We start from the raw sequence: 14,073 nt of genomic DNA, 5'->3' as shown, positions 1-14,073 counted from the left end.
TTGAACCCTCTATTGTAATAACTGCAGTCCTTGTAGCAGTAACTTGTTCTGAAAACTCTCCTATGCTTTTCCAGAGCCACCAGTGTCAGGGTCTCCACTACTTTCGTAATCTGGAGCATCTGTACCTCTAAATGCTGATCAAAGTAAAATGAAGATTGTCAGTGAATGGTAAGTTCAAAATCTTCAACTAGGCAAATGGCTTCAGAGATATAAAACACAGCAATGATTATCTTTGCAGTGTAATTCTATGACACAAGCCTGAAACTGTCAATTCTGCTGAGTCTATGAATGCTATGCACAGATGACCTGGATAGAAAACAAACCTTACTGTACAACCTCCTGAAAATCTTGTTTGATCTTTGAGATGCTCAACAGCAAATTTCTGCACGGGGAATGGTCATATCTTTCTAGGGGAGCAATAGCACTTGTAGCTTTAAGTGATGCAGTGGGAGTTCGACAGTGCTTATTTCCACTGGTGTCCTTTCGTTTTGCTCTCTCTATCCAGAGGTGCAGATGTCTCTGGTGTTGAATGATGCTGCTTTTGAACCACACACACAATGATCGTGTCCAGTTTCATTTCGATATATAGGAAGACTGGATCTTAGTTAAGAGGCTTACATTTCGTTAGCAGGATAGGAGCAGTTGCCTTTGCTATGGTTGGAGTGAGAAATCTTTTTACTGACATTTTCAGACCTCCAGATTTGAGACTAAAGGTAGACAAGGCCTAGGAGTCGCTCTGGCTGAGCCATATCCATGAGAGATACCCCTGCAGGAGGTGCTTCCAGTGTGGATGTTCCTACTGCTAAAACGGATGATGTACTTGACTGGAGCCTTTCTAGATGGACAGCCAGTAATTGATGTGGGAGTGTAAGTTAAACCAGAATCCAATCAGCTGAAGATCTGTAAGGGGATGAAGGAGGAGTTCTCTTGCGAGGTGGCCGATTGTCATCAGTATCCTGAGGCAAAAGTGAACAAGGATGAGATGCCTCCACTGGTCTATGATCGTTTGATGAAAGAGAGATGTAGCCCCTTCCTTGGACATACTTCTGCTGTCGAATGTGATAATGTTTATATCCAGGATGAATGTCTTGATATCGAATGCCTCTACTGCGGCCAGTATACTGAACAGGCGACTGCGATGATGAGGGTTGAGCATCAAGAATGCTTTAACGTCGATCTTTTTGAGTGGCGATGATGTTCTCTTCGATCCCTCCTTCGACGGTGAGCAGGGTGGGGCCATCCCTTTCACCGATGCAGAGACCTTCAACTGTTTTCGCGATCAGTGTGACCTCTGTTCTCCTTTCTAGATTTGCTCTCCTTGGCTCTCCTACTGCGGGAGGTCTTTAGAGTAACATGCTGCATTTTAGGAGATGCAGAGGCTTTCCTGGAGGCCTTGTCCTTGCTGAGCACGTCCTCCAATTTTCCTCCTTGCCTAATGTCCTGTCTATCCTCGACGCTCCTTAACATTCTGGAGAAAAACCTGAAGTCCTTAAAGGAGTGAGAAGTTGGACGGTACATCATACATACCTAATGAGGCTAAGAGACTGCTTTCTTCCCGTCACCCTTTATCCCTCCATTACTCTCCTTTAATATAGCCCCAACACTATCCCTTCTTGAACATAAATGGTTGATGTAATAGTCTGGCCATGTAGTGGTATGGGCGAAGTAGCGGAGGGAATGTAAAGGTAGGGCAGTGTAATAAATGTAAATGTAAATGTGAAGTATTTTTATAGCGCACAGCTACCCTGAGGCATCCCAGCGCTTGTACTCATACCGCAGTGGAACCCTTCCTGGTATTTCCTGTGAGATGTCCACTCCTGGGCACCCCAAGGTGAAAGCCAGGCATCCTTAGCGCTGTGGGGGCTGTTGTGGAGATTAAGCAAGCTATTGCCCAGAGTTGCAGCGTGGGACCCATGATTAGAATAGGCACCGAGGCGAGAATTATCAGGTCGGATGGAAATTGAATCCAATACCCGCCGAGGCGGGGGATTGAACTCTGGTCCCGGGCCAGAACTCTGTATCAGGGTCTGCCGCTCTAACCATTGAGCCACACTTCTCCACAACACAGTGTACTGAGAAAATCTTCATGTCTCAAGTACCAAAGCTCCCTACACAGTATTGTTGTTAGATACTTAATGAATGATGTGGTGTGTTGACCCTTCCTGGCATCAGGTATCATATACCCACCCATAGCATACAGTCAGATCTTCTGCCTTCCTGGCAGGCCGAATTAGGGGGAGGTGGGTTCACCCTGCAAACATTAACCGTATGCCTCAAAATCACACATTTCTTGTCAGTTTCAATGGGAGCTGGCTGCCGTATTTGGGTCCGGGATTGGTCGGGGTCCAGGAAATCCTAGCAATCATGTACATTTCAAATAGCTAGAGACTTCAGGGAATGGAGACAGAGTTTTACTGGACCCCAGTATGATCTATTGCCAAGAATGCGCTGCAAAATGTCTTATGTCTAAAACCCCAATTTTCTTCTCAGTCTGCATGGCTTAGTTCATAATTTAAAAAAATATATTTTTCATAGGAGGTGTCTGCTAATTTCAAAACTGGTGATACCGTTTAGAACTTGCAAAACAAAAAGGTTTGGACTGCATCTTAAGCTCTGACTAAAATACAAAAAAAGCCTGCTGAATATGAGATATGGAGTTTAAGTTGTGATGATTCAGAGTACCTTTGAGATTTCATTGCAATGCAGGCATGTTAACGGAGCAGGAACGATACATTGAACAGCAAATAGCATGAAGTGAGAGATGACTACTCCTCCAGGTGAACCCAAAGCCCACTTTGTGTATTTATAGTTTCAATACATTTTAATTGTCTTTTCAGTGTTATTCAAACAAGACACTTCAAAAGCATAGCTGGACATCCTTCATTCAAACCTCCAACCTCCTGAGCCAACGCCTCTTCCCAGACCCCAACCTCCTGCACGCTCTCTTGTGCGTATTACTAGCTTCAGTACTAGCCTCCCCCAATTAGTTGGTGCTTATGTTTAATTCAGGTTACAGATGTTGTCCTTCAGTTGAAGGATCAACGGAAGCCTAATCGCTTTTTGCTGCCTAATGGTGGTCTATGTTAGACTTGCCCAAGATCTTCAGAGCTTGTAGTTTTTTAGGGCCTTGTAACTCATGAAAATCCATGCCTAAATAGATCAGGAGGGTAAGTTCAAAAGCTTTCTTTTAAAATCTATTTCTCTTTTTGAATGAATCAGAATTTCTAAAGCGCATGGTTACCCGGAGGCATCCCAGCGCTAGTAGCGGTGCACAGACTCCGAGCAGCGTTAAGGAAACAAGTAGGTTTTTATTTGTCTTCGAAAGATAAGATAGTTTGGCTCAAGACGGATGTGGAGGGGGAGGCGGTTCCATAGCTTGGCAGCATTATATGAAAAAAAGACGCCCTCACCCGTGTTTTTTCGGTACTGTCGCCAGTTGTTTGTTGTACGACCTCAAGGCCCTATTTGGACAGTATGGCAAAATGATGGAACGAATAATGGGCGATCCCTTGCCTGATAGTGCTTTTATGTGCGATGTATAAAGCCTTAAACTGGATCCTTTCCTGAATAGGAAGCTAGTGTAAAGTAGCAAGGGCTGGCCTAGCCGATTAGAAATGTTCAGGAGAAGGGGTGCTGCGCAGTTTTGCACGATCTGTAGCTTTTTGATGGTAAAGGATGGGGCTCCTAAAGAGAGGGCATTGGCATAGTCAAGCCGTGAAAGGATCAGCGCTTGAACCAACAGTCTTCTGGTGGGGAATGGCAGCAGAGAAAGGATTTTACGTATCACCCTCAAAATCCCTAACAGCTAGCTGCCGCCTTCCGTGCTTGCATCTTAAAGTCAAGACTGCGGTCCAGCCAGACGCCTAAGCTCTTAATCTGTTCTTTAGGGGAAGGAGCTGTACCAAGACAACTGGGCCAAAACTAACCTATGTTCAGAGTGGCAGAGTTACCAAGGAGCATCAACTCCGTCTTTGCTCCATTGAGTGTAAGATATGAGCTTTCCATCCAAATTGATACCTTTTCCAGGCATAAGGCTAAACCAGGCCCTGTACTATCCAGCTGGTTGAAAGAGACAACCAGCTGAGTATCATCACCATAGGTAACAATCTGTACTCCAAAAGGTAGTAATTCTTCCGCCAGGGAACTCATATATATATATTAAATAGAGTGGGGCTCAGGGAAGATCCCTGAGGAACCACACATCTAAGAGGCATTCGTTTTGAGATCATTTCATTTTTAAAGACTTCAAAGGATCTGTCCTCCAAAAAGGATTGCAACCACTAAGGCGCTGTCCCGGCTACTCCCACATCCCCGAGTCTGCGCTGAGGTCTAAGAGAATGATAGCAGCACAGCCTCCACCATCTAAGATTTTCCTCGATTCCTCTACAACTGCCAAAAGAGCAGCCTCTGTACCCTGCTGAGGTCTAAATCCCATCTGTGAAGGGTGGAGACAGTTGTTACTCTCCGAAAAGGAAGAGAGAGCAGATTTCACATGCTTTTCTGCTATTTTGCTGATACCAGGCAATAATGAAATGGGGCGGTAATTCGCTAACACCTCAGGGTCGTCTAAATTAGTTTTTTTCAGAAGTGCTTTGACCATTGCTCGTTTCCAGACAAGTGGGGGGGTGTGGAGGGGGGAGTGGGGGGGGGGGGACAAGTTCCGTCAGAAGCGAAGCATTGATCAGGTCCATAAAAACTGGGGATACAGTCTCAGTAACAAGATTTAAGATAGTGGGAGGGGCGGAATCTGTCGGGGAGCCAGATTTTAGGTTGACTGTGGATACCTTGAAGAGAAGTCAAATTCAGAGGGGGAATATCCTCCAGTAAACATTTCCTGTCTTGGGTCCAAATATCCATGGATAATGCAGTATGTTGGACTATGGCCTGAGGGAAAGACATGTAAATATTTTGTATTTTATTAAAGAAAAACTCAGCAATTTGATTGCAGCGGGATAAAGTGTTCTCAAATATAGTGGAAGGGGTAATGGGTGTAAGGAGTGATTTTGCAATACGAAAGATTTTGCGTGGAGAGTTGGAGGCCGATGTGATTCTCTCTTCATAGTAGAGAGCCTTTATAAGTTTTTATCGCCTCTCTATATTTGGCTTTATTAGTTGCTAAAAGTGTTGTTTTAACAATTTATCCCATTCCGAGAAGCCCACCACCTTATGAGTTTTTTTTTAAAGAATTGGGTACAATAAGTAACCCTGCAGATTCTCCTTCAAGGCAAGCCTAGATCGCACAAAAAGCGTGCAGGATCCTTCTTTTATTTGCATAATCAAGACACAATTCTGCTTCTGTGTACATGTCTGCTAGAGAGGCAATTAAGTGAATAAATTATGGAATCAAACTTGTAGGAATACCCGCATTTAAACTGTTCCTTTTATTATTTGTTCTTTTTAAGCAGCAGTGAGATACCTGGAGAAAATTAAAACCATTGACAAAGCCAATAATAATCTCTTGTAGGACCTATTGGCTTTTCCAATGTCCTTTGGCGATGTTGAACAAGTTACTTACCTTCAGTAACGATATATCTGTAAGAGACATATATTGGTTATAGATTCCTTACCTTAGAATTACTCCCAGGCGTTAGACTAGATCTGGAGAATTTTTTCTCAGCAGTAACCCTGCGCACCGCTAGGTGGTATCGGTCGACTCCACGTTCGCCGTCGGCGTCGTTATTGCCAGGATAACGTTGCGGTATCTACTTAGACACCCGCCTGCACGCTGACGTAAGTTTTTTTACACAACATTCCACGCCAGAAGCGCAGAGCCATGCAAGACACTGACCACTGGTACACAAAACTAGGACTCTGAAAGGGAGTCCCTTACTCTAGATGTCAGTTCGCAGAATGGGGTGGGACGGTAAGGAATCTATAACTAATATATGTCTCTTACAGATATATTGTTACCGAAGGTAAGTAACTTGTTCATCTGAAAGAGACTATTAGTTATAGATTCCTTACCTTAGAATAGATACCCCAGCAATACCAACCGCGGAGGTGGGTCTGCGAACAAAGTTCACACCAGAAAGTTCTGGAGAACTGAACGGCTAAAGAAGCCGTCTCTCCGGACTTGACTATCCGGCAGTAATGTTTAGTGAACGTGTGCAGTGATTCCCACGTGGCTGCCTGGCAGATGGCACCGAGGGCGACTCCACGTCCCAAAGAAGTAGTGGCTGCCATCGTCCTGGTAGAATGGGCGCACAATCCTCCCGGAGGCTCCATTTTCACCAAGGAGTAACAGATCTTAATGTAAAGGACGACCCATCGAGAGATGGTCCATTTTTGCACGGCCTGACCTTTCTTGGCGCCCACAAAGCCAACAAAGGGATGATCGTCCACCCCAAATTATTTTGTGCGATCCAGGTAAAATGATAAAGCACGTTTTGGATCCAGACGGTGGAGTCTCTCCTCCTCCTTGGAAGGATGCGGGCGCGGGAAGAAGGTGGGCAAAGTGATGGTCTGTCCTATGCGGAAAGAGGTAACCACTTTGAGTAGAAAAGAAGGTCTAGTTTGAAGGACAACCTTGTCCGGATAGACAGCCAGGAAAGGAGGTTTAAAAGATAGAGCCTGAAGCTCACTCACCCTGCGAGCAGAGGTGATGGCAACCAGAAAAGCAGTCTTTAAGGTCAAGAGTGTTAGAGGACAATTATGTAGTGGCTCGAAAGTAGCACACACAAGTTAAGTTAAGACCAGATTCAAGTCCCACTGGGGCATTACGAAAGGAATTGGAGGAAAGATGTGAGTAATGCCCTTACGAAACCTATTTACAATAGGGGACTTCAAAAGAGAAGGCTGATCAGGAAGGCGAAGAAAGGCCGAAATGGCCGAAAGATAGCATTTAAGGGTGCCAAGAACAGAGCCCTGCTGGGCCAAATATAGAATGAAGAGGAGAACCTCTGAAACAGGGGCAGAAAGGGGATCCACAGCCTTTGCTGCGCAACATCCCACAAATTTGTTCCATCTACAGGCATATACTGTTTTAGTAGAGGGACGCCTGGCTGCCAAGATAACATTACAGACTTTGGGAGGAAGGTCGAAGGCTGTCAACTGTCGCCGTTCAATCTCCACGCAAGGAGGTGGAGGCTGGACAGGTTCGGGTGGAGGACCAACCCCTGCTGCTGTGCCAGAAGATCCTCTTGAAGAGTCAGTCTGTTCAGATGATCGATGGCCATGTTCAAGAGCTCGGGATACAAGACTCTTCGTGCCCAGTCCAGAGCCAAAAGAATGACTTGGGCCTGGTCGCGCTTGATCTTCTTCAGCACTTTGGGCAGAAGTGGTATAGGCAGAAAGGCGCATCGAAGACCTCAATTCCACTTGTGACGAAAAGTCGAGCGAGTGCCGCCTTGGAAATTCCAACGAGCAGAACTGCTGACATTATGTGTTCTCTTCGGTGGCGAACATATCTAAACAAGGCTCTCCCCACTGCTGAAAAGAGACCTTGCACCACCTCCGAGTGAAGATGCTATTTGAGCCATCATGCACCGCTGGCTGAGTTTGTCCGCCCTGGCGTTCAGAGAACCTGCCAGATGTTGAACCCCCAGGGACATGCCCTGATGTTCCAGCCACGTCCAAAGGCGAAGAGCCTCTTGACATAGGGTCCAAGACCCCCCCCCTGTTTGTTGCAGTACCACATGGCAGTGGTGTTGTCCGTGAACACCTGCACTACCCTTCCTCTGAGAGAAGGAAGGAATGTCTTCAGTGAAAGACGAATCGCAGAGAGCTCCAGAAGGTTGATGTGGGGCCCGGACTCCGCCTGGAGACTAGAGGTCTCAGATCCCTGCCTCTCCCATGTGGCCGTCACATCCCAGGATTGATGCATCTGTCCCAACTGTGAACTCTGGTTGGAAAAGGGAAAGGGATCTGCCATTGACCCAATCCTGATACGTTAGCCACCACTGCAATTGGTGTGCAGTGCCCGCCGAGATCTTGACGCAATCAGAAAGATTCCCCTGATGCTGCGCCCACTCGAACTTCAGGTCCCACTGTAGAGCCTGCATATGCCACCTAACATGATCCACCAGCAGGATGCAGGAGGCCATGAGGCCCAGCAGCCTCAGGGTAATTCTAACCGAAATCCGGGATAGAGGCTGAAACATCTGCATCATAGCCCGAATATCCTGGACTCGCTGCTCGGGAGGAGAAGTCTGAAACTGCGCTGTATCCAGAACCGCTCCGATGAAAAGGAGCATCTGAGAGGGAATCAGGTGTGAGTACGGCACGTTGATAGTGAACCCTTGCGAGTGCAGGAGGTCCGCCACAGTCTGAAGATGGGACACGACAGCCTGGGGCGAGCTCGCCTTCAACAACCAGTCGTTGAGATAGGGAAAGACTGGAACCCCTGATCTGCGCAGATGAGCTGCGACCACCACCATCACTTTCGTGAACACCTGAGGGGCGCTGGTAAGGCCAAAGGGGAGCACAGTAACCTGAAAATGCTCGTGGCCTACTGTGACACGTAGGTAACGCCTGTGGGCTGGCAGGACGGGGATGTGGAAGTAAGCGTCCTGCAAGTCCAACACTACCATCCAGACTGCAGGGTCGAGGACAGACAGGACCTGAGCTAATGTCAACATTTTAAACTTCACCTTCCGTAGGAAGCATTTGACGTCCCTGAGATCTAAAATAGGACGCAAGCCTTTGTCCTTCTTGGGTACCAGGAAGTAGTGGGAATAACAACCACAACCTACTTCTGGCACAGGGACTCGCTCAAAAGCTCCCTTGGCTAAGAGAGCCGCAACTTCCTGATGGAGAAGGGCCAAGTGATCCTCCGACATGCGATGGAGTGTTGGTGGCATGGAGGGAGGGGTAGTTTCGAAGGGGAGGGAGTAGCCCCTTCGGACTAGCTGCAAAACCCACCTGTCCAACGTGATGATGTGCCAGTTGGGGGAGGTGCTGGCGGATCCTGCCACCCAGTGGCAACTTGTGGCCCTGAAAAGTCGGACTAGGAGGCAGCTGCAGGGGGGGGGGGGCATTGGTGGACTGACCCGCCCTTTGGCCCCTGGACCCACGACACTGGGTCCCACGTCCCCAGCCGCACAGAGGCAGGGTGGCTTGTGCGGCCCTGTGGCTCCGGGTGGAACATGGTGGGGCACCCCTTCCGTGGCCACGAAAGGGACGAAAGGCAGACTGCATGGGGCGAGAAGTTGCTGCAAGGCCCAAGGACCTCCTTGTAGCCCTAGAGTCCTTGAAGCGCTCGAGCGGGTTGTCTGCCTTGTCACCAAACAGGCGACGGCCATCAAAGGGCATGTCCAAAAGGGTAGATTGGACATCCCCAGAGAAGCTGGATGTTCTCAGCCAGGTGTAGCGCCTCAGGGCTACTGACATGGAAATCGTCCTACCCAGCGAGGCGGCGGTATCCAGCCCACACCGGATGGTGAACTTTGCTGCGTCTCGATCCTCAGCAACAGCGCGGTCGAGCACGGCCCAGGCCTCCTCCATGAACTGGGGCAGCACTTGCGCAACCGTGTCCCACACTGAATGTGTGTCACGGCCCAAGAGACATGCAATGGTCACTGACCGCAGTGCTAAGCTGGCAGAAGAAAACATCTTCCCAAGATGGTCCAGCTTCTTGGATACCCTATCTTGAGGAGCTGCAGGGAAAGCGCTTCCTTTAGAAGCTGAGGTTTGGACCACCAAGCTCTTGGGGTAAGGTGTTGGGAGAGGAAAAGTGGGTCGCCCGGTGCCGAACAGTGGTGTCGGGCGATCATCCTATCCACAGGAGCCCCAGTGCTGGGCTTGGACCAGGAGCCCAGAAGGACGTCAGTGAGGGCCTCACTGAAAGGCAGCAAGGGCTCGGAAGAGGCTGTTGCCGGCTGAAGCACCTCAGTCAGGAGGTTAGTCCTGACTGCCACCGTAGGAAGCTCAAGGCCTCAGCCGCCCTACACAACACCACAGTGTAGGAAGCTCCCTCCTCCATAGCCACGGTAGGGGGAGAAAGCTTACCAAGGTCATGGGAGGTATCCAAACCACTGGCAACACCCAACTCCTCTCTCCAGCAGAGTCAGGCTGGCCAAAAATAGAATGGAGGACTTCGTAAAATGCACAAAGCTGGACAGGGGACGCTCTGGCTCCCGGGAAGGGAGGGAAGGGAGGGAAGGGAGGAGCCGTCCCAGCAGGCTCCGATGGCAGAGCAGGAGTACGATGACCCTCCGTGTCCAGTCAGTCGACTGATGGGGTGAAGGCGAAGAGCGACGATGCTTCTTTGCCTTCTTCTTTTGCTTCAACTTACCTGATGCCAAAGATTCGATGACGAATGATAGTGGTGGCTCCGCGACCAGTCCTGCTACCTTCCTCTTGACCGGGACCTCGAAGTGTGCAGAGCAGACTGCCAGGCCTCCAGAAGCTTTCAGGACTGCTCCCGTAAAGACTTCGGGTTCACAGACCGACAGTCGGAGCACGACTTCGGGTCGTGGTCATGCTCCAAGCACCAGAGACACACGAGGTGCAGATCTGTGACATACATCAGCTTGTGACAGGAGTCACAAGGCTTGAAACCGGTCCGACTATGGGACATCCCTACCTGCAACAGGAGTCAAACGACTCGAAAAAGATTTCAACAACAGTCGATAAAGTTTTTGTCGACAAGTAACTAAGGTTACCGCTATCTCCGGATCTAAGGTGTGTTATATTTTACATGAAGGTGAAAGGCCACAGAATAAGTGCAGAACATGTTGCTCTCTTTAGACAGTTCCCATGCTCTTTATTCACTTGAACTCCTAGTGATGTGTCTATCATTAGATTCATTGAATACACGGTGTGGTGGGGTGGCATGTAGATTTTTCATGTTCCTAATGGTTTAAATAAAAGCAAGGTAATAGAAGGAGATGTAACTAGTGTTGGCAAAGTCCTCTTTAAGTGATGAGTGCAAATGTATTTCCGCTTTCAACTGTCCCATAAACTTTGAAAGACAAAAATGTAAAATAGCCTGTTAATATAATTGACAAGTGAGAATTAGCAGATGCAAGTCCATTCCCTTATCTGAAGGGCACATGCTCTAGTGGGGACATTCCGGGACAAAATGAGGAGGGAGGAGCGGTCTTTGTGGGATTTTCATGTGCAAATAAAGGCAAGGCTATGCAAAAGAGGACCTTTTTTCAGGCGGATAATCTTCTGCATCAAAACCTGTCATGCACTGGTCCAGAAGCAGCCCCCACAGCCAAGGCAACTACAATAGCACAGACGAGAGAAGTTCCCTTTCTAGATATCTGCAGGGCTACGATGTGGGTGCTGGAAACACAACAATGGCCACTACTTACAAAGATGCAATACAGTGGCAAAAAACAGCTTTTTCCTCTCTCTAGCTGGCTAGACGGTGACTCTAGTAAAGCAAAAACCTTTCACGTAAAAAAATTAATATTTCGTGCACAGTACTGTGCCATATTTTGACAATGTTTTCAGTGTTCTCCAATCGACAAACCCTTGTTAAAGGGCATATTTTGTTTTGATTTGTTTTGCTTATTAGCATTCTGTTAGTGGTGTGAAGTCACTGATTTGGTGACTGTATTTTCTGTTTCATACAGATACCAAGCAAACCATGCATTGGTAAATCACCCCCTGACCTCAATAGGTCTCTTGGCACATCATAAAAGATGTTCGCTTTGACCCTACTCAATCATACCCAATTTATCGGACTCCAGAGGATGAACGATTGAGTGGACCCCACGTAATATTTCAGAGTAACAATAAACTAGGAGTAACAAAACAACAAAGATCAGAGATTAGGCAACAGCTCAGCCAACACAGCTACCAGAAAATACACCGGAAAAGCAGTACACCGTAAGCAGTGCTCAAGAGTACCAGCAAGCATTAACTTACCAAGCGCAGATTGAGTAATGAATACAACACCTCTATGACCAAGACTACAAAACATCCAGGAACAATTCACGTAACAGAGCCACAAATTATCCACACTCTTAAAACAGCGTCTCACCTGTTTTGGAAGGAGTCTGTCAGTGAGCTGGATGTATTTGCTGATGGGTGGAATGAGGCAAACATCCTGATAGGCGTACTGCTTAAAGAGGAAAACAGATATAACCTACATGAGAGGAGTAGTGTACAAGAAAGAATAAAGACAGAGAAAATATCACCATATCTATGCTTTAGATCTTATGTCCACAGGAAATTGCACACACCTGTTGAAATTTCAACACCAACCTGCCAATCTACATCTACGATCTACATCCGGTTTCCTTGTCTCGAATGTGGTGCAGATTGGTCAATGCATTCAAAGTTATAAAGTGCAGATGAATATTTTTGGAGGAGCGATTGAGAGAAACAAATCTAGGTAGGGAAATGTGGCAGTGTATGGATATTCTTTAATCCCAGGCAAATGAAATAAAATGGCCTGTAAACAGAGAAACAAAAGCTCACAGATGAGACCGATTCAAAAGCTGGGCTCTGCCCAATCTGAAATTGATGAGAAAATTACGAAACAAGAAGGGACAAGATGGTTATATCTGAACCCCAGGATCAAGATCAGAGCGCACCCCATAGGTGTGGAATATGCATTGAAAATGATAAGTTCACAAAAGAAAGTGCAAATTTGAAAATAAAACTTTTTCAATGCTCAAACTGCTGGGGTTAAAAAAATACAAGATACTGAGATGCTGCCTCTGAACTGCGCTTACATAACGGAATTGAAGGGAAATGCAGCCAGACAGGTAAAAGTCTTGCAGAATTCCTTTAAGAATCCAGCAACCTTCCCCATCATGCTGGGTACTGATGAGTTAGCTGGTTACTGGTGAGTTGCAAGCTCAACCAGAGACTATCTTGAATAAGTACAGACATCATGCCCCTTCACAAATTAAAAACACAAGAGAGCTAAGCAAAATGTAGTATAGCTTGGCCAACAGCTGCATCTGTTCTGGCATACGAGTCTTAACAATAATAATTGGTGTGAACGAACATCAGTGTTGTGGTTCTACAAATATCATCCAACCAGACAATTCTCAGCCTCTGAACCTTACAACTGCGGCCTGTTTTTCCCTTGCCAAATGTGTTATAGGCTCTCTTTTTAACACATGTATGGATTGCCCTTAGCAATTCATAAATAAACAAAATGTTTTCCTTATGTCAATAGTTTTTTCCATATAAAACCCAGAGACCTCTACCAACATTTAACACATGAATTGATCTATCCACCAGAGAGCGACAGTTTTTAAAGAATACCGAAGAGGCACTGGACTGGTGTGCATGTAGTATAACCATATCAGAAAGAAAAATCATGTAAGGGTCTTGTACTGATAAGGTTTGAATATTGCTAACACTTCGATCTGTTTATGAGCTCAGAAGAAGGGGTCATCAATTTTGATAAAAACCACATTTATGAATTGTAGGAAACCGGCTCTGTATATAAAATAATAAAAAGTGAGGTATAGTGTGCACAGAGTCCAGTGGAACCCCAAAGGTAGGCAGAGGTAAAAGTAGATAGCACCTTACTCTCTATTTGTGGTAGTGTGGTCGAGCAGTAAGGCTGTATCAGAGGGTAGTGTTAAGCATTTGTTGTACACACTCAATCAGCAAATGATATCACACACTCAAAAACTGAACTTGAGACCAATTGGTTTTGTATAAAAATATTCTTTTAGTTATTTTATTTTCTAGAACCAAGCAAGCCTGGCACAGGTAAGCAATAAATACTTTACAGTAGTAATGCAGTTTGTAAACAGTTTGAATTGCAATTTTATATGCAAAATTCAACAATTTGATCCAGCACTTCATATAATATCACAAAAAAAGTATTTGAGTTAAATTAAAAAAGTGTTGTTTTCTTCATATTAAAAACACGACATCTGTTCAGCCGGTGAGTTTGTCTCTTTATTCTTAACCCCTTCCCTGCTCATGACGGAACCGTTCCGTCATGAGCCACGGTTGGCGTGTGCTCATGACGGAACGGTTCCGTCATGACAATCCTGTTGGCGGCCGCTCCGCCTCCGCGGCGCTGTTTCCCCGCCTGTGCGAGGGGACAACGCAAATGGGCGGAGTCATGACGGAACCGTTCCGTCATGAGCACAGCTCAACTGTGGCTCATGACGGAGCGGCTCCGTCATGAGCACAGGCCCACCGCGCTGC

At 46.7% G+C, this 14,073-nt stretch overlaps 1 protein-coding gene across 2 annotated transcripts in view; it reads right to left on the bottom strand.

Moving 5' to 3' along the window:
• The window catches only part of PHF1 (PHD finger protein 1), a 959,509-nt gene that overhangs the window by 19,477 nt on the left and 925,959 nt on the right, over nt 1-14,073 (bottom strand). Inside the window, exon 14 of one of the 2 annotated variants that reach the window (XM_085623702.1) lies at nt 11,933-12,013. In XM_085623702.1, coding sequence (XP_085479828.1) covers nt 11,933-12,013 — 81 coding nt within the window. The remainder of the gene's footprint in view (nt 1-11,932; nt 12,014-14,073) is intronic. The other variant, XM_085623708.1, reaches the window with a different exon arrangement.

This window comes from Triturus cristatus, chromosome 1_1 (assembly GCF_964204655.1).
Source record: "Triturus cristatus chromosome 1_1, aTriCri1.1, whole genome shotgun sequence".
Lineage (NCBI taxonomy): Eukaryota > Metazoa > Chordata > Amphibia > Caudata > Salamandridae > Triturus > Triturus cristatus.
The sequence above is the reverse complement of the archived record's forward strand: the minus strand, read 5'-3'. Positions and strand labels throughout refer to the sequence as shown.